The sequence below is a fragment of the Petromyzon marinus genome, chromosome 54 (genome assembly GCF_048934315.1).
Source record: "Petromyzon marinus isolate PM22_M1 ecotype Great Lakes invasive population chromosome 54, UKy_Petmar_22M1.pri1.0, whole genome shotgun sequence".
In the NCBI taxonomy this organism is placed as follows: domain Eukaryota; kingdom Metazoa; phylum Chordata; class Hyperoartia; order Petromyzontiformes; family Petromyzontidae; genus Petromyzon; species Petromyzon marinus.
Window position 1 is genome coordinate 5,742,972 of NC_133720.1, and position 20,457 is coordinate 5,763,428.

At 59.0% G+C, this 20,457-nt stretch overlaps 1 protein-coding gene across 1 annotated transcript; it reads left to right on the top strand.

The window, feature by feature from the left end:
- The first annotated feature begins 15 nt into the window (after positions 1-15).
- LOC116954079 (uncharacterized) lies at positions 16-19,861 on the top strand. Its single transcript, XM_076052110.1, has 4 exons — positions 16-428; positions 2,075-3,504; positions 3,860-4,663; positions 6,279-19,861. The coding sequence occupies exons 2-4, from the start codon at positions 2,164-2,166 to the stop codon at positions 6,867-6,869; spliced, it is 2,736 nt and encodes a 911-aa protein (XP_075908225.1). The 5' UTR covers positions 16-428; positions 2,075-2,163; the 3' UTR covers positions 6,870-19,861.
- The last annotated feature ends 596 nt before the right edge of the window (positions 19,862-20,457 follow it).

Consider the following 20,457-nt stretch of genomic DNA (forward strand, 5'->3'; position numbering starts at 1 on the left):
AGGAGGGGGGATGGGGGGGGTCAGGGGTCATGGGACCGCCAAGGCGGAAGTGGAACCGCGCACCGGAAACGAGGAGTCGCTGCGCGTCTTTTACATCAACACCATCACCATCAACATCTTCACATCATCATCATCGCCACCACCATTGCTAACGCTACATCGTCATCACATCTACAACATTAACATTACATCCACTATCACACCTCCCCCCCCCTCATAATTTTAATCAACTATTCATCAGCACCATCACCCCATCACCAGCATCGCCAACCCTTCATCACCGATACCACTACATCATCATCATTGCATCCACATCATCACTGCCATCACGTTGTTTGCAACCCTGTCACGGTCCTCACGACGCGGTCGCCTGCAACCGCGCTTCGCTGGGCCCGCGTTTTTCGCGGGAGACGGAGACGGAGCGGATGGTGAGAACGGGACCCATGTTCCCCTTGAACCGTGTTCCCCCTTCCCCAATGTCCCCTCTCCCCCGTCTCCCCCTCCCTGTGTTCCCCCTCCCCAGTACAGACAGTCCCCCGCCGAACTATCTAACTCATTTGAAGGCCAAAGTAGACAAATTATTATCGAGGCTTCACCCCCCCCCCATACGCAAGCTACGCATTTGCGTACGGACTCAATGGATGGCTCCTTTCCCAGTGCCCCCCCTCCCTATGCCCCCCACGCCCACCGGTGTTTGCCATCCCCATGCTGTGTTTCTCCTCTTCATGTGGCCCCCTCCCAGTCGTCCCCTCCGTGCCCCCCTCTCCGTGCCCCCACCCCCTCTCCGTGCCCCCCCCTCTCCGTGCCCCCCCTCTCCGTGCCCCCCTCTCCGTGCCCCCCCTCTCCGTGCCCCCCCTCTCCGTGCCCCCCCTCTCTCCGTGCCCCCCCTCTCCGTGCCCCCCTCTCCGTGCCCCCCTCTCCGTGCCCCCCTCTCCGTACCCCCCCCTCTCCGTGCCCCCCTCTCCGTGCCCCCCTCTCCGTGCCCCCCTCTCCGTGCCCCCCTCTCCGTGCCCCCCCCTCCGTGGCCCCCCCTCTCCGTGCCCCCACCCCCTCTCCGTACCCCCCCTCTCCGTGCCCCCCCCTCTCCGTGCCCCCCCTCTCCGTGCCCCCCCTCTCCGTGCCCCCCCTCTCCGTGCCCCCCCTCTCCGTGCCCCCCCTCTCCGTGCCCCCCCTCCGTGGCCCCCCCTCTCCGTGCCCCCCCTTCTCCGTGCCCCCCCTCTCCGTGCCCCCCCTCCGTGCCCCCCCCTCTCCGTGCCCCCCCTCTCCGTGCCCCCCTCTCCGTGCCCCCCCTCTCCGTGCCCCCCTCTCCGTACCCCCCCTCTCCGTGCCCCCCCTCTCCGTGCCCCCCCTCTCCGTGCCCCCCCTCTCCGTGCCCCCCCCTCTCCGTGCCCCCCCTCTCCGTGCCCCCCTCTCCGTGCCCCCCCTCTCCGTGCCCCCCTCTCCGTACCCCCCCTCTCCGTGCCCCCCCCTCTCCGTGCCCCCCCCTCTCCGTGCCCCCCCTCTCCGTGCCCCCCCCTCTCCGTGCCCCCCCCTCTCCGCGTATTCCCCTTCCCCCCAGGTTTCCCGTCTTACCTCCCCCCCCCGTTTCCCCCTCTACCCACGTTCTTCCCCCCCTCCCCCTGGTGTCCCCCCCCCCCTGCCCGTGTTCAGTCCGTGCCATGCACTCACCATTATTATTATTATTACCACCAGCAACAAACCCCACCGCAAACCTTCCCTTCATCACTCGTTCCTCACACCTACTCCTTCCTGCCAATTATGTCTCAATCTCATAGCCCCCGCCCCCTCCCCCATCATCACTCACGCTACCTCACACCTCCCAATGATCACTCACTTCTCACGCCTCCCAATCAATCGGTCGCTCCACCTCCAAGCAGCTGCGAAGTCTCACATCCACTTCCTCCAGTACTCGCTCAGGAAGTTCCGCACCTTTTCGCTTTGAGAGTCCGGCTATAGGCTGTACCGTCAGCCGTGCAGTTTGCTGTTGTGGTCGTGCCCTGTTGTCCGTTCCTCCACCTGACATTTCCAATTGTTCGGGGGCCGTATGCCCTTCTTTTCTCCCGTATGGCGTCAGCGTCACACACGTGTACCGGCGGAGCTAGAGCAAGTGCCGCCCCTGTACCCCGGCGCCGGTCGTGCTGCTGGCGCTGAGAAGATGCCAAGATGAGGTCGTCGGGAGGAGATCGCGCCAGCGAGTCCTGCCTTCCGCCCAAGAAGCGCGAGCTGCTGCACAACGCCGACGCCCACGATGGCGGCGCCCACGGCTTGCCGCCGCCGCCGCCGCCGCCGGCGCCGCCCCGCCCGCCGATGCTCGCCTCGCCCTGCGAGCGCCCCTCGCTGGACCACCCGTCCTCGGATCGCACCGCCGAGGGCCTCTCTTGGCTGGAGTCGCTCGCGGCGAGCCAGGGCCAGTCGGGCCGCGCCGGCTACTCGCCGCCGGTGCTTCTGGCCAACGCCGGCGACGGTTACGGCGACACCTCCGTCGGCAAGCATCCGCCGCCAGGCCTCTACAGCTGCTCCCCCTCGCCCATCGACTACTCGCCAGGGGCGGCATCCGCCCGCACCTACGTGGCGGCGGCGACGGCGCCGCTGGTGGCCGTCTATTCCACTTCGCCGCTGGGACATGGCGCCGTCTCGTACCCGTCGGGGTTGCAGTACCCGCCGATACAGTACATTGGCGGCGTGCCCTACGCCACCGCCGCGTACCAATCGCAGGCCTTCCTGCACCCCTCCCTCGTCACGGCCCGTACAAGCTCGCTAGACTCGTACTCCGCCATGCTGGCCGGACTTGGCGGCTCGCAGCAGCAGCTGCAGCAGCATCAACAGCTGCAGCAGCAGCAGCAACAACAGCAACAGCAGCAGCATGGAGGGGGGCAGGCATATGGGAATCCCCAAGCCATGCTCTCTTTCCTGGCTTCACCCGCAGCTGCATACGGTGTACCACGCGGAATGCCCTCGCCGGGAATGCCCCCCATGCCCATCCACCCGGCGCTGTTGTCGCCGGGGCCCGGCATGGTGGGCGTGGCGGCGCCGCCGGTGTCCGCCTCGCTGCAATACTCGGAGGCCATGTACCGCATGGGTCTCTCGTCGCACCCTTCGCCGCCGGTGGGCGGCGACCGCCTGGGAATGAATGAGCGGGCGACGGGTGGCGGTGAGTGCCACGGAGGCGGCGGCGGTGAGCGGCATGGTGGCGGTGAGCGGCACGGCGGTGGTGGCGGTGAGCGGCACGGCGGTGAGCGGCACGGCGGTGAGCGGCACGGCGGTGAGCGGCACGGCGGTGAGCGGCACGGCGGTGAGCGGCACGACGGTGGTGGCGGCGAGCGGCACGGCGGTGGTGGCGGCGGCGAGCGGCACGGCGGTGGTGGCGGTGAGCCGCCGCCGCTCGACCGGGAGGCAGCGAATGGCGGCGCGGCGGCGTGGAGGGACGCGGCGCGGTACGCGAGCTCGCCGGAGTTGGTCATGGAACTGGCGGCTGGGGGGCAGCGCTCTCCGCTCACCTTGCAGGTGAGTGCCAATCTTGGGCAGCCTGTGCTCGCCGCGCAGGAGCCGTGTGGACATTGTGCAAACGTGGGAGCAGTTTCAGGTTTGCATGCGGGATCACGTATCGGTTCACTCTGCGTGATAGTTTGGTCAGTTGTTTTGCGATGCATTCGGTGGCTTTAGAAGGTCTTGTGACTTTTCTTTGCGCAAATGTTTGACTGCAGCCTGTTGAGGCCGCTTGAGCTGGTGGGCTGGAAAAGGTTGCCAGATTTTTTACACGCAGTGCACACCTCTCTCTCTCTCTCTGTGTGTGTGTGGCGTCAAAGCCATCTAGCGACTTGTCGATGCTGACTTGGCGGCTCGTGTTTGCGCTGCTCAGATCCTGGGCCGCAACCCGCGCTGCTCCGTGCTGCAGGCGCTCGACGCTGGTACTCGCCGCTCCCCGACCCCGGACCCGGACGGCGCCATGAGGCCCCGCCGGCCTCCGCACCCCTCCCCCGACGGCGCTGGCGCCGCCGCCCCCGCGGCCTCTCGCGCCACGCCCTGGCGCCACGGTGACGGCGCGGGAGCGGCGCGGGAGCGGCGCGCGACCGGGACCGGCGGCGCCCGCTACGCCGCCGCGGCCGCGCCTCCGCCACCGCGGCAGCAGCACCACGACGCTGCCCACGCGTACGCGGCCGGCAGGGCCTCGGCGGGAAGGCCACCGTTGCACGTCGTGCCTGACCGAGCGCCGGCCGTCACCAGGGAGCTCGGGGGCGGGTATCAGGACGGGCACGGCCGCGTCGGGCAGCACCAGCCGCTGCTGGCGGCCCTGGATTCCGTCGCCCACGACCAGGCCGGGGTGCCGACGACGCAGAGGCCCGACTCGGCGTTCGATCGCCGGCACGGCCCCGACCGGCGCCACCACGGTCACGCGGGGGGTCAGGCGCCACCGCTGCCCGCGACCTCGCCATCGCCCGCTCCCACGCCGCCGCTGCCCCCGCACTTTACGCGTGGCTCGGTGATCGCGCTCGCGGGCGGGGGGCTCAAGCGCGTGGAAGAGCTGCGCACGGAGGACTTTGTGTGCAGCGCCGAGGCGAGCGGGGAGCTGCGCGTCGACTCGAGCACGCTGGCGGCCATCCAGCCCGCCGCGCAGCCCCGATGCAACTTGCTGCACTTCTCCGTGGGGCCCCAGCGCCTGCAGGTGATGCGCCGTCGGTTTCGTGTGCCGTCCGCAATCCGGAGGAGCGGCAAGATTTTGACTCTCTCGGCGGGGGCGTGGGTTCAATCCCGACCCTGGCTGCTATAAATTTCCACGTGATGATGATGATGATGGTGGTGAGCCACTTCGTGGAGCTATCATTTGTGGCCAGGTCGCTTCTGAGCTCGGTGGGCCCCTACCTGGTGAAATAAAAAAAAAGATGGGTTTTTTTCGTGAATAGTTTAATTAATTTTGATTGGCAAGGTGAGAACTCAAGAGGCCAGGACAGTCTCATTTGCAAGACGTGTAGCGCCTCTCTGCACTCTCTGTCCTCAGCTAGTCGCGCTGTGTTGCTAATCTCTAGGGTTGACGATGCTATAAGATAAAAAAAATAATGATAACTTAACAATTTAAAGAGTCCAAAGACTCATCTTCGCTCGGCCACCCTCATAACCCTATCTTCTGTTTTGTAAAATAGTCAGGTTGTGCTTATTTCAAATACTATCATTTCAGTCAACAAATTTTTATTCACATTGTGAATAAATATGGATTAATGATTAAATTGGTGCTTTGTAAAGACAAGAAGTGGACCACGACGCGGTATGTGTCTATGTTAAACTTATTTCGCACCGTACGTAGCCAACCGTACTGATTGGAGGTGCTGGGGGAAGGACAACAAACTAAACATCAAAAGCAGTACATATTCTTAGTTTTTTCGGTAAAGTCACGTTGAAGGGAAACAACAAAATAATAAAATATATATAAAAACTATAAAAAATTTTCACGACGTTTCGACCATAACTCAAACGGTCGTCTTCAAAATCAATATCAAAAGCAGTTCTCAAGAAGTGAGTTTACCGACGGACAGCCCAGTTTGCTTCAACCGACGTGGCCGGGTATTTAACGTCCACTGTGAATCGGGGGTCGCGTTTCGTTCCCAGCTCGCGTGCCGACGAGACGCCCCACAGCGTCGCCCGTCATGTGACACCCGTCGAGTGACGCCCGTCATGTGACACCCGTCATGTGACACCCGTCGAGTGACGCCTGTCATGTGACACCCGTCATGTGACACTCGTCGCGTGACACCCGTCATGTGACACCCGTCATGTGACACTCGTCGAGTGACGCCCGTCATGTGACACTCGTCGAGTGACGCCCGTCATGTGACACTCGTCATGTGACACCCGTCGCGTGACACCCGTCGAGTGACACCTGTCGAGTGACACCTGTCGAGTGACGCCCGTCATGTGACACCCGTCGCGTGACGCCCGCCGCGTGACACCCGTCGAGTGACACCTGTCGAGTGACGCCCGTCATGTGACACCCGTCGCGTGACGCCCGTCATGTGACACCCGTCGAGTGACACCTGTCGAGTGACGCCCGTCATGTGACACCCGTCGCCTGACGCCCGTCATGTGACACCCGTCGAGTGACACCTGTCGAGTGACGCCCGTCATGTGACACCCGTCGCGTGACGCCCGTCATGTGACACCCGTCGAGTGACACCTGTCGAGTGACGCCCGTCATGTGACACCCGTCGAGTGACGCCCGTCGCGGCCTCTGCCAGCCGGGCGAAGTGGACGCCCTCAATCGCCCGTTGTTTGTCTCCGTGGTGCAGGTGACGGTGCAGGTGAGCGTGGAGCACCCCTTCTTCGTGTTCGGCCGGGGCTGGGCGTCGTGCGAGCCGGAGCGCACCGAACGCGCCGCGGGGCTGCGCTGCTCACGCCTGCGCGTCGGCGACGTGTGCGTGTCGCTGGCGCTGCGCTCCGAGCCGTCGGGCCACGGCGACGGCGGCGCCGAGGAGCCGTCGGCGGCGTGGAGGACGCGCGGCGGCCCGGTCGCGCCGGACGCCGGCGGCAGGAACCGCGCCGCGCCCACTCCGGCCACAGGGGCGGTCTCGGCCGCCGGCGGTCGGACGTGGTGGAGGAGGGAAGGTGGCGCCTCGCCGGCCGCCGGCGCGGCGGACGACCGAGGAGGAGAAAGGGAGGGACTCGCCGGGAGGGATTGCGAGTGGTGGGGCGGCGGGGGCCCTCCGGCACGGCCGTCGCGCAAGCGGCGCTGGTCGGCGCCCGACGTTCGCGAGCCGGCGCCGGCCCCATCGGACGCGGCGCCGCCCTCCTCCCCTTCCTCCTCGCCGCGCCCTCCCCCCGCGTTCATCCCGCACCAGCTCAAGGTCTCCATCGAGGGCCGATCCAACACTGGCTCGTAGGCCGCAACGGGCGGTGGTGGCGCGCGGTGCCGGGCGAGACGCGCGATGGCGCGGCCGGCGCCCCCCCCGGCTGCTAGGGACGGACGTCGGTGAGCGCGGTCCCAGCTCGGTGCGACGTGGCATGGTTTAGGTGGCGTGTGTGGTGCGGGTGGTGCATTGGGGTTGGTGTGTGTGGTGCGGTGAAGAGCGTATGCTGTGGTGTGGCGTGCACTCGACCAGCAAAAGGGTCAAGGTGTTCTGTGGCTCCAGTTTCAGTTGGCGATGAGCTCTGTCTCAGGTTTTGTAACCGCCGGTGACGTGAGCATCTCCTTAATACATCCTAGTGTAATTACTGATTAGCATACAGCCGCAGAGATCCTGCCTTTTTGTAATGGGCAGCACACTGGACTTGCAATCCAGACGTCGCAATGAAGCACATTTCTTATATCCCCCCCCCCTCTCGTCTCTGTCCACACGGCAGTTATCGACGGGTACTGCACATACGGTCAGCAAGGGCGCTTGCGGTGGGGTGCGTCAGACTTGCGTCGCAGCGTAGGCCAATTATGCCACTGTGGTGAGATGTTAAATACCTCGCCTGGTATGCAGGAGGTCGTGGGTTCGAGCCCGACCCTGACGCTTCGAAATTTGGAGTTTGCGCGTTCTCCCCGTGGTTGCGTGGATTCTTCTCCAGGTCCTCGGGTTTTTTGTTTTCCCCCCCTCATTTAGAATCAACATTTCACTTTCGGGAGTATTTCGACGCTAGAAATTTCCATGTGATAAGTCCCTTCGCAGGGGCTGTCATTTGTGGTGGCCAGGTCGCGTCTGAAAATGAGCTACACAGCTCAGTGGGCCTTACCCGGTAAAATAAAAAAAAAATGTAGTTATTTTTTCGTAGGTAAAATTTTTCTATTCCACATCCTCCCTCACTTCGTGCATTGCAACATCCTGACGTTCCGGACGGCATTACCAGGGGCATCGACAGGATCAGGCACACCCCGGACTCATCAGAGCAGGCGGGAGGAAAGAGTAAAGTGGTGGCGGGTTTAACGACACATTTATACATTTTTGCGATCTAACCCAAAAAACCTGTATTATGAATAATAATAATAATTACACTTATTTTGCACTTTTCATCAAGGATCGCAAGCGCTGTACAGAACACAGCAGCGGCAGGCACTCGGTGGGAAATAATAAATATATTATTAATTCTTTAAATCCATTTAATAAATTAACTTAAACATGAATAGGTGGATGCGTATATTAATTGGTTTTAAGACTCATTTAAAAAAATGTCCACGGACTCAAGAGATCCATCTGATATCTCGTGGAAGAGCGTTCCATAGCCTGGAGGCTAAACGGGGAAAATCTCTGTTACCCATAGACCGAGGCCTCGCCCTGGGAATACAGAGAGAAAATCTGCGTCATGCCCAGATCTTAGGGACCTTGAGGGGGGGACACATGGGTGCAGCATGTCAGTGATGTAGGCTGGGGCAAGATGGTTCACTGCTTTGTTAAATTAACAATAGGGTTTTAAACTGCGTTCTTTGTGAAACTGTAAGCCAGTGCAGGGAGGCAAACACGGGCGTAATACGATGTAAAGGAGGCGTTCTGGTTAACACTCTAGAAATCGCATTTTGAACATCCTGAAAATTGATTGGCACCTTCTTAGCCACGCCGGGGAGTAAGTAATACATCCACAGTAGTCTATGCGAGATGAGATGGACCAGGTAGAGAGTAGGGATCGGTTACGGGAGATATTTCGCCAGATGGAAAAATTAAGTCTTTGTGATCTTTTTAATATGAGCCTTGAAGGACAATGATGACCCCGAGATTTGTGACTTCTTGTGCCGGACTGATTACATGACCGTTAATTGTAATGTTGGAGGGTGCAGCTTTATGAAATTGGTGGGGTGACCCAATTAGCTATGTAGCTCTTTTTCAGAAGCGACCTGGCCACAAATGATAGCTCAGAGAGGTGGCCTGTCACCACTTGGGAATTTATAGCAGCCAAGTACTCTGAACGCACGTTGATTTAAAATGTTCAGGAAAAAAACTGGAGGATCCGGAAAAAAATACACAGACCACGGGGAGAGAGACGCACAAACTCCAAGTATACTGCAGGCGTCAGGGTCGGGATCAAACCCACGACCTCCTGTATACCGGGCGGTGTAGTTAACATCTCTTAGCCACCGTAATTTGGTAACCCCCACTCGTTCCCGATGGTTGTCGCACAACTCGCTGCCGATTGGCCATGTAAAGCCACCTTGGGCCGTACACCGACCAAGTGACAGCTCCGCCGCCGGGGTTGGATGGGTTTCGAGGCGAAGGAGGTATTGACTGATTTTTTTTATTTTGCGAGATGAGTCACGATGCGGTGCACACCGGGTCCGTGCCGGCCGCGGCGTTCCCCCAAACCTCTCCCCTCACCGCGACGAGGCGTCGGCACGGCGGAGCGAAGCCCGGCTAGTGTTCTTCGTCGTTCCCCGTGACATCGCCTCCGCGGGGGGGGGGGGTTTCCTCGCCAGCACCGATGCGATTTGCCGAGGGGTTATTTTTTTTTGGGAGTGAAGTAAAGTTTTATTTTTTTTAATATACACACACACGCACGGAGCGTGTCCCGCGTTTTTGTCGAGACCACGACCGTTGGCGGGACAGGCTTGCGAGTAATTTAAAGCAATCGTTGACGTTTATACGAGAACGCGCACACCGCTGTGTTTGCCGGCACAGGCGGCTGTCTCGGCGTCTTGCCTTACCGCGTCTTCTCCCGTAGCGTGGCACCGGTGGTGGTGGGGAGCCGTGGCTTCTCGTGGTGGTGGTGGTGGTGGTGGATGGCAACGTGGTGGCGACTGTGGCACGTGGTGGGCACCGTGGCACCGGTGGTAGCGAGTGTATGTGGGACTGGTGAGTGTGGTACGCGCTGGTGAGTCTGGCAACCGGTGAGTTGTGGCGAAGGTGTGCTCGTGCCCTCGTGTGCTGGGACAGCAGTGATGTCCGTGGGCACGCTCCGTCAAAACCCTGCGGGGCCACCCGTACCACCTACCTCCCTGGTATAACACAGTGACACCTCCCCGGTATAACACAGTGACACCTCCCTGGTATAACACAGTGACACCTCCCTGGTATAACACAGTGACACCTCCCTGGTATAACACAGTGACACCTCCCTGGTATAACACAGTGACACCTCCCTGGTATAACACAGTGACACCTCCCTGGTATAACACAGTGACACCTCCCTGGTATAACACAGTGACACCTCCCTGGTATAACACAGTGACACCTCCCTGGTATAACACAGTCACACCTCCCTGGTATAACACAGTGACACCTCCCTGGTATAACACAGTGACACCTCCCTGGTATAACAGTGACACCTCCCTGGTATAACACAGTGACACCTCCCTGGTATAACACAGTGACACCTCCCCGGTATAACACAGTGACACCTCCCCGGTATAACACAGTGACACCTCCCTGGTATAACACAGTGACACCTCCCTGGTATAACACAGTGACACCTCCCTGGTATAACACAGTGACACCTCCCTGGTATAACACAGTGACACCTCCCTGGTATAACACAGTGACACCTCCCTGGTATAACACAGTGACACCTCCCTGGTATAACACAGTGACACCTCCCTGCATCGCGTAGTGGCACCTGCCGCCCTGAGTTCCTCCTCAGTGTCAACATGTATTTGATGTCCAATCGAGGCGCACGACCACATGACTGTTTCCTCGATCGACTCGGCACGGGTAAGCACAGTTTCGCGACCAGGTGCGTAATTTCTCACCGAACGTTTTCCCGCACAGCTGCTAGACTGGCGTGGGTGGCACGCGACCAGTTGTGGCCACGGCCGTAACCGAGAGGAGGTATATAGTGGACGATTTGGGTGCGTGCGCGTGTCTGCTGGCTGCAGAGATGTTGAATGTGTCACCGACGCGGACACACCCGACCGTGTGTGTGCGCGCGTGCACACGCGTGCACATTCAGGTGTACACGCGCGTGCACATTCAGGTGTGCGCACGTGAAAGTTTGGTCATCCAAACCCCACGCCCTGGATGCCCTTGACTGCTGGAGAGCACGAGCGAGCGTGTACCACGTGCGCGTACCACTAGCGTGTGCACCACGTGCGGTGGAGTACGCACGTGGTACGCGTGTGCACCACACGCGTGTACCACGTGCGGTGGAGTACGCACGTCCGAGTGGGCGCTTCCGTTACGGCGGCAGACCTGGGATTCGTGTGTGGCGAGGGGGGGGGTGGGAGACAGCTGCTACTGGGGCAGCACATTGAAACGGGTAGCGATGCGCGTTGATGGGGCGTTTTTGAATAACGAGTTGTCGTATTTGCATTTAACGCGCGTGCAGCCCTCTCGTTGATCCACTGCTGAATGAGGGGACTCCCAACGCCGTGCGGGTCTCGGGGTGGTCGGAGGGGGGCGGTTATTTCACCACCCCTCACCACGCCGGTTTGTGCGAGCTGGTGAAGGCGGGGGAGCATGGAAGTAGGGTACAGCGATGGATATCTGCGACACTCCCCACACTGAATCGCAGTCTCCAATTGTCACGATGTGAGCTGACGATGCTGCTGTTGTGAATTATAATTGACCTCGGGTGTGGTAAAGAGTCTGTAGCCCACGGTTTAGCACTCGTGTAGTCATGAAGATGACGGCGGAAGGGTGGCGCAGCCCTGTGGGGGCTCTTAACTGTTCCCCCGAGTTGTGGTGGTGGTGGTTGTTGTCCGGAGGTGGTGGTGGTGGTGGCAGAGGAAAGTGGTTGTGTCTGATGTGGTGGTTGTGGCTGTTGCTTGAAGTGGTGGTTGTGGAGGCAGAAGTGGTGATGTGCGGCGGCAGTGGTGGTGAATTGTGTGCTGGTGGAGATGGTGGTGATGGATATGGTGGTGAGATGGCAATGGTGATGGTGGTGGTGGTGTAGATGGTGACGGTGGTTGTGGTGAAGGTACTGGTGGTTGTGGTGAAGGTGCTGGTGGTTGTGGTGAAGTTGGTGGTGGTGGAGTTGGTGGTGGTGGCGGCGGCGGCTGGTCAAGGGGCCATGCTCCATGCCGTCGGCTACTTGCACTTTATTGATATATAAATAAGTAGATATTTGCGAAGGGGTGAATAAAACAAAAGAATACTTAAGCCATCGTTAAACCTTCCACGTGAGAAAGTGATGAAAATGCTGTCTCGTTCTGCACACATCCCTTTTTTTGAAGAATATATTTTAAGAGAAAATGAATCGCTGGGGGGTCAGAGTGGGATTGGTTTGGGGGGGGGGCACTTGTATTTTTCCCATTAGTTCGCCCCTTCCCCCCCCACCTCCTCCCCCCTTCCCGCTTTTACGCGTATAATGTGTATATAAGCGTATATAAGAGTTTACATCGGACTTGTTTTTTACAGAGAATCTGATATCGGATGCGTGGGGTCCCTCTGGGGGGGGGGGGGGGGGCCTTTTGCGATGATGGACGCTTGGCCGAGTGTTCGGCGGGGAAAGGAAATCGCCTGAGCGCGTGGCGTGCGCGGTGCCCTTTCGCGAGCGTGCCCACAGTTTTGACGATGCTCGGGCAGCCTGGAAGAGGAGGCCATATGTACCCTCTGGGCGGCGCTCTCTCTCGAGTTCCCCTTAAGCCCTTCCCGTTGCGATGACGTACGCGTGCTCCCGTCAGCTTGCGGTTCCGTTGCCGGCGACGTGTACGCCGGTGATGTGCACGCGCACGTGCGTCATCGGAGCGGAACCGCTTCCGAGGCTCCCACAAGGCCACGGGGGGAGCGCTTGTGGCAAAGTTTTTGGCGCCGGCTATCGTAGAGTTGCGGCGGTCGTGTCGCTACGGTTCTCTGCGGTGAGCAACGTTGTCTTTAAAAATGGCGGCGCTGCTACTTACGACGCCTCTCTAAAATGATATGAACGCCGAGCCGCTTGCGCCGTCCCAAGATTCGGCGGTGGACGGGACACACCCACAGCCTGCAACTTGCAGGACGTCTCGGAACGTGAATGGGTTAAGTGGAGGCCCTTCCGCCATCACGGCTGCACCTTGACAAAGTCTCATCCGCCCCCCACCGCCCGTCCAAATTGGAGATACCTGAGCCTCCCTCCTTTTAAAGGTATACAACGTGTATCACACTATACAGCGCACATGGAGCGTGCACGTGTAGCACTCCTTGTCAATCCACTGTTGGATGAGCGCGCACTAGGCCGCGTAGTGAAGTACGGTCAAATAACCCCTCGCATATCGTGTAGCACAATACGAATACCGTATTGTGTAGTGTCGTGAGACCCAGAGAACAATGCGAAATGCATTGGTCACCGAGTTGTGCGGACTCGATTATGCGTGTGTGCGTGTGCGTAAGGGTGCGTGTGGTTTACTGCGTGTTGTGTGTCTTTTGTGTATATGGGGGAGCGGTAGTGTAGCGGTTAGCGCGCTGCACTATGAACCCGCCGACCCCGAGTTCGATTTCCGCTCACGGCCAACACCAGTGACGATTATCTGAACCGGCCCCAGGCCTCTTCCCCTAGGTCGAGGCTGCCTCAAATGAGTACCTGGTGCGGTGTGTAGTGAACATTGCCACTGGGGAGAAAAAGGCGGCCGGGCGTGGTGCTGGCCACCCACCCACCTCGTGTGCCGTGCCGGCCTTCATAGGTGCTCGCTAACAGCACTTGCCCCAACAGGCTGTCTTTGTGTGTGCGTGGGGTCATGAGGAGGCTTACCGCAGCCTTCGCTCGGAGGTTCGGAGAGCTGTGAGGCGCTGCAAGGATGGGTGGTGGTCGCTGGTTGCTGAGGAGACGGAATCTGCCTCAGTGGCCCGCGGTCACAAATCCCGATTTAACTCCATCAAAAAAGTAACCTGCAGCGCCACACCTATTATTACTATCATTAGGGGAAACAACGGTGATCCAATCTCCGACCCCCAGGAACAGGTTTTCAGATTTTCTGAGCATTTCTGTGAGGGCCTGGGGGAGGGGAAATCCCTCAGCCAGGAAAACAGCGTGGCACAAAGTGGGGATGACCCTGCTGAGGCTGCGGTGCCTCAAATATTGGAAGAAGTCACCCCCAGTGAGTGGCTGGCTAAGGTGCCATCTGTTGAGCAAATACTGAAGGAGATCCAGAGTCTGAGACCAGGAAAGGCACCGGGCAGAGATGATCTCCCAAGCAAAATGCTGAGGGAGGGTGGCGTTTGTGCACAGACTGGACCACTGGACGGGTTCCGCAGGATTATAACAACTACAGGGGCATCTCACTCCTCAGTGTGCCGGGAAAGGTCCTGGCAATGATTATTCAGCATCGCCTTGCTAGGCACGCTGAGGAGAGCTTGCAGAGCCCCAATGTGGTTTCCGGAAAGGGCGGTCCTGCACAGATGCCATATTTTCTGTCCGTCTGCTACAGCAGAGGTGTAGGGAATTCCAACAAAACCTACATCTCTGCTTTATTGACCTGGTCAAGGCCTATGATACCATCAGGAGGCCTGGGCTCTGGGTTGTTCTTCTTGCTTTTGGAGTCCCTGACCCCCTGCTCAATATCATTCAGGACCTTCATGATGGTGAGCGGGCCCGGGTAAAACTACGTGGCCGGGAGTCAGAGCCATTCCCGGTACACATTGGGGTGCGTCAGGGATGTCCTCTGGCTCGCACATTATTTAACATCTATTTTGACCACGTAGTTCGTGAAGCCTTCAATAGCTGTACCGGGGGAATCTCCATTTGGTACAGATATAATGGGAGGCTAATCGATGCGGGGGTGCGGTCAAGGGATGGCTCCCTATTGGTCAACCACGTTATGTATGCCGATCTGGTAATTACTGCTCACTCAGAGGAGGAATTGGAGACGCTGCTGCTCAAACTGGAGCGTGCCACTAAGAGGTGGGGCCTTAACACCAGCCCCACGAAAACTAAGCACCTGCCTGGGTATTTTGTACCATTGGACACTCCACTCCCACAACTCCCAAATCGGTGATGGGGCAGTTGTGGAGAGAGTGAAGAGTTTCCCATACCTGGGCAGTCCGCTCATGACCGGCTTCGGTTTAGCAGCAGAGGTCTCACTCCGAATCAGTCGAGCGGCAATATCTTTTCATCGGTTGCGTAACGCTGTGTGGAAGCTACCAGGTCTGTCGCTCCGCACAATGCTTCATGTCTTCTCGGCCATGGTAATTCATTCCCTTTACGCTTGCGAAACGTGGACCCCCCTAATGGAACATCTTTGCCAGATAGAAACATTTAGGCTGGCTTGCCTACGATCCACCCTGGGTGTAACCAGGCTGGATTGTGTGAGTAGCTCACAAGTCATTGAAAGATGTGGACAAAGTCCCATCGGTGAGCTCCTCCGGCAGGCAAGGCTTGGTCATGTAGCCCGCTTGCCCAGCCACCACATGCCTAAACAGCTTTTGTTCGGCCGGATAGAGGGGGCTAAACGGGCGCGGCACTGACTAGAGAAGAGATGGAGTGATGTGGTACAGGAGTGGACTTGCCGTTGACTGGTACCAGGGGTGTCAAGATCGGCCTCAGTGGAGGAGGCTCGTGAAGGACGCTACTGGGCAGTTGGAGGCAGTCGCCCTCCAAAAACAGCGGAGGGCGGAGGAGCGACGCTCAGAACAACGAGCGGAGCGCCGGGTGGCTAAAGCACAGCAAGTTGGCACAGTAGGGGGCACAGGTGGTGCATCAGCCAGTCGTCTCAGTCGACCCGTGGCACCTGGGTCTGCCCCGTGACCTGCCAGCGGGCGTTCGACACTTTACGTGGTCTCAACGTGCACATAGCCTGGCACAAGCGTCTTGGTGATGTCACCCCCACTTAGTGGTGAATGGCGGTTGTTGTGTCTGGTGCCCCCCTCCCACACTCCCCCCCCCCCCCCATGTGTGTGTGTGGAGGGGGGGGGTGACGCTTCTCCCGGCTTGTCATTCACAACCCCCTTTTTTCTCCCCCACTACAAACTGAGCCACTCTGGCGCCCTGCCGAGATTTTCGGCCGATTCGTAGCTCCAGAAAACTTCGTTGTTTTTTTTAAACCCCCCCCACCACTGCAGAACCTGAGCCACACTGCTGCTGCCGCCGCCGCCGCCGTCGCACAAAGCTTAACAAGTCGGAGCCACGCGACGTTAACAACGGGAACCCGTCAACCCCAGGCTGCTTGACCCCCCCCCCCTTCTGCTTGACACCCACCTCCCCCCCGCCGCGAGCCAGATTCGGATTTTTCTCACGGTTTGCTTGCGTCCCGGTTCGCCAAAACGCGTCTTCTGTGAACCGACTGTTGACGACGGACAACGGACGGTCTCGACCTCTCGTCTTCGTCCCCCGCGGAGAGACCCCCGTCCCCAACCGCCTCGCTTCGTCTCCTGCCAACTGATGATCCCTCTCCTTCCTCTTTCCCCTCTCTTCCACTCTCTTTCCTCTCCTCCTCTCTCCTTCCCTCTCCTTCCCCTCTCCTTCCTCTCTCCTCTCTTCCCCTCTCTTTCCTTCTTCCACACACCCCCCCCTCCCCCCCGTACATCTTCATTATTTATCAAGCTTAACCTCTCTCTTGGGACATGTGCTGTCTGCGCCCACCTTTCTTCTCGTTGGCCTCGTCAGTAATTCCATTATTTCTTATCACGCCAGTGGCAAGCCCCCACTGGCACAACTTAAGTGTTCCAGTGGGGAAAGGGGTAAGTGAGGGGAGGCTGAAGAGAGCCGCCCACTATTGTGTGCCCCTATACCACATCGCCCTTGCCCCGGCTGAGCACGTGATGGCGCTTCGGTTGCCGAGCAGCCGGTGTCCCAAAGTCGCAGTTCGGTGATTTGGGGAGCCACCCATTGGCCGCGTGGGGCCCTTTGCATTGTACCGCACGGCTCGACAGCGTCACCGCCGCCACCACCGCCACCACCACGCGTTCTCTCCCCCCCCCACCTCTCCGCGAGGGCTTGTGGACCCGGCTATCCCACCCGCCTGTGGACCAGGGGTGTCGGCAAAAAGAACGACACGCGCTCCCACGCCCCAACCAAGGCAATTGTAGGCCTTACTCACGGCTCGCCCCCTTCAGCTCGGCTCTGGCTCGGCGAGCCGGCACAGGGCCACGCCTCGCTCGAGCCAGCTCCGAGCACGGCCCCAGCCGTGCCCAGGATTTCCTTGCGCTGAGGTTGTGCCAAGCTGTGGCTTGGCCGTTTGTGCGTCTTCGAAAGCAACTGTGAAGTGGCTCAAGCCTCAACTGAGGCACGTTCGGGGCCGAAGCGATTCGTGGCTCTCGGAGTTTGTATGTGCGGGCCGGCTGGCAGTGGTTTTCCGGTCGATGTGGCGCGTTTGCCAAACTTCACCGTAATGTACCATGCCAACGGTGGGAAGCGTTTTTTTGTGAATGGGGCCTGTGGCATGCTGGGTGGTGTGTGTGTACGTGTTTGTGCGTTTGTGATGCGAGGGGGAGCAGTAGCGTAGCGGTTAGCGCGCCGCGCCATGAACCCGACGACCCGAGTTCGAGTCTCGCTCACGGCCAATGCCAGTAACAATTATCTGTGCCGGTCGTGAGCCTCCCCTAGGTCGGCTCAGCCTCAATTGAGTACCTGGTGCAATGTGTAAACATCGCCACTGGGGAGACAAAGGCGGCCGGGCGTGGTGCTGGCCACCCACCCCCTCGTGTACCGTTCCGGCCTTCAGAGGTGCTCGCTAACAGCACTTGTCCCAACAATCTGTTAAAAGGCTATACGGGGGATCTTTGTCTTTGTTGTGGTGGTGGTGGTGGTTGCTGGGGAGGGAACAGCAGTAGGAGGAGTTTAATGCTGGCGATGCAGCCAAGGAGGGAGGCCTGCTAAGCACACGGAGAGGCAAGTTATGTATTTAGCAAATATTACATTAAGAGTGCACTATTTTGCATAACCTATTTATGTAATACATATACCACTTTGTACCCGCGTGGAGATATTTCTTAATAACACTTGTATATTTAAAATAATCGGTGGATGTTGGAACGGGCCCTTTTTTTCGGCCTCACATGACCTATACGTCATACTGAGCTATGAATGGGAGAGACTGTGTCTCGGGGCGAGAGGTTGAACCCCCCTCCCCACCGTATGAACCATTCGCCGGCTCCTATCTATAATATTGTACGCTAAGGCCGAATGGTCGTGTGTGCGCGTGCGTGCGTGGAGTGGTATCGTAGCGGTAAGCGCGCCGCTCTACGAACCCGGCGGCCCGAGTTCGATTCCCGCTCACGGCCAACACCAGTGACGAGTATCTGAACCGGTCCTGGGCCTCCCCTAGGTCTACTCAGCCTCAAATGAGTACCTGGTGCGGTGTGCAAACCACATCGCTACTGGGGAGACAAAAGCGGCCGAGCGCGGTGATGGCCACCCACCCCCCTCGTGTGCCGTGCCGGCCTTCATAAGTGCTCGCCAACAGCACTTGCCCCAACAGTCTGATTAAGGCTATACGGGGGGGTATCTTTGTCTTGTGTGTTAAATAAATGACCCAAGTACTAATTCTCCTTTCTATAAATATTCAACCGGCCCCCCCCCCCCACCGCGTGAGACGCGCCGCGCGCACAGTGAGACAGGTCCGGCGGCGCGTGCCACCGGGGTGCCGTGGCGGTGTGTACGGTGGGAAACGGCCGGGAAACAACCACGCTTCACAGCCGTATGGCATAAACCCGCACTGGGTGCACGCCGCGTCGCCCCTGCACGATACCACGGCGACGGTGGCGACGGCGGCGGCGTGCTGGTGGAGGTGTTTCGGTTGGCCCGGCATTCCCGATGTCGGTAGCCGCTATCGACGTGCCCTGTTGCAGGTCTCGACTGGATGGAGTGCCGGGAGCTGTGGTACAGGCAGGGCCTTCTAATGCTTCCCCGCCTGCCGCGTGGCTCTGCGGAGACGGTGCCGCGTGGAGGAAGGATTCCGTCTCTTGTTCTGATCTTTGTGGTGGGGGGGGGGGTGGGGGAAATTTCCGATTTCATTTTCGCCAACCGAGCGGGGGCTGGGGCGAACCTTGCGATTTGCCGGCCGTTAACTTTGCGATGTGAAATCCTCACCCCTTGTATCCGGCTTTTCCCAGACGCTGGGCAAACCTTGACGAGTTATTTTTCTGTGTAATTAAAATGACATCTCGCCCCCGCCCACACATCGCTCTGCGCGACATTTTTATCGGTGGATTCAGTGCCTATGCGAACAACGGGCAGGGTTTGAATTTTCCACCGTAGTGACCAGAGCCCGTAGCGAGAGGTATACTGGATGTGGTGTGCCCAGGGGCTTAATTTGACGCAGAATATTTCCCAGGTCGCTGGTAGGCTCACTGCAGCAGGCGGCACGTGACTACAGTAGTAGTAAGAGCAGCCGTAGCAATGGGTTCCTGGATGTGCGTTTTTGTTTGTGTGTGTGTGTCGCGCACATAAATATTTTTCTCTGGGGTACTCCCAACAGAACCTGGACCAGACCTGGCTGAAATTAATCCCTGGGAAGGAGCGTTCGGTTATCTCGTCGGTGCGAGAAGGTGGCACGCGAGCGGCACATTTCTGCGACTGCCTGCGCTTGCCACGGCTTCCGTGCCGCTGCACGGGCGCTAGGGGAACAAAAAAAAACGTTTCCCGGAGAAACCCAGTTTCGTTTTTTTTGTTGTTCCGTCGCTGCCCTTAAGTGGCACGACGCTCGGCCCTACGCAGGCCCAGGGCCCGACCTTCGCGTCTTCACCTTTGCCGCGACCGTTTCGGCCCGGCTGGCGGACCCGACGGTTGACGGACGGACAGGCGGACGGATCGACGGACGCGCACCTGCATTGGCGCGACGCCGTATCAAGACGCCGCCTTGAAGGTGGCACCGCGGTGGCACAGTGGTGGTGAATGCTTCCGGAGCCGCGCGGCGCCATTATAAATGTGCCTCCCCGTATCGTTTGTGGCGTACGTGCGTGCGTGTGTGCGTGCGGCGGGCTCGCAAAGAGCGGCCTGCAGTCGTCAAGTAACAGCAATATCTTAATTCTTATCTCAATGGTCTATATAATAAACATTTTTGTCACATGATATTTTGTCACTTTTTTAATGTAATATTAATAAAAAAAGGTGCCACGTAAGACTTCAGCCTCCTGGATTGTTGTTCTTGCAGTTGTTTTTTTTGTTGTTGCCGCTGGTTGTACGTGGTGTCCTATGTGCTTGTAGTGAGTCCAACTGAGTCCCAGACGTATTCTTTAGAGGCAACACATTTATTGTAACACGTATATACAAAGGGGTAACTGCCTCTTTGCCAGATACAGCCTAGGGTGGTGACCACCCAGCTAACTACACTATACGTAGGAGTTACAGCTACGAAGGGTCGGACCCTCGCTCGGGTCCCCGGCCACGTGTTGATGCCTCGTAGGACGTAGAGCTTCCAGCTTGTAGAATTAAGAGACCCCGGTCCCTCTCAGGGACCCACCTTATATCCCCCTGGGTCGAGGCTGGCTCCGCCCTCGGCCCTGCCCACCTTCTCGAGCGTTCTAGCTCCCTCTCGAGAGCTCTCCCCGGACACGTGATCACCCCCTAGCCCCCCCAACTGGAGCCCTCTCTGTGGACACTCCGGATCACGTGTCTACGGGGTCAACCAGAGTGCCATGGCCCGGAACAACCCTGCCCCTGGGCTGACACTCTCCCACTGCCCCTTGTGGGAGCCCGCACTGCACGTCGTGCGTGGTG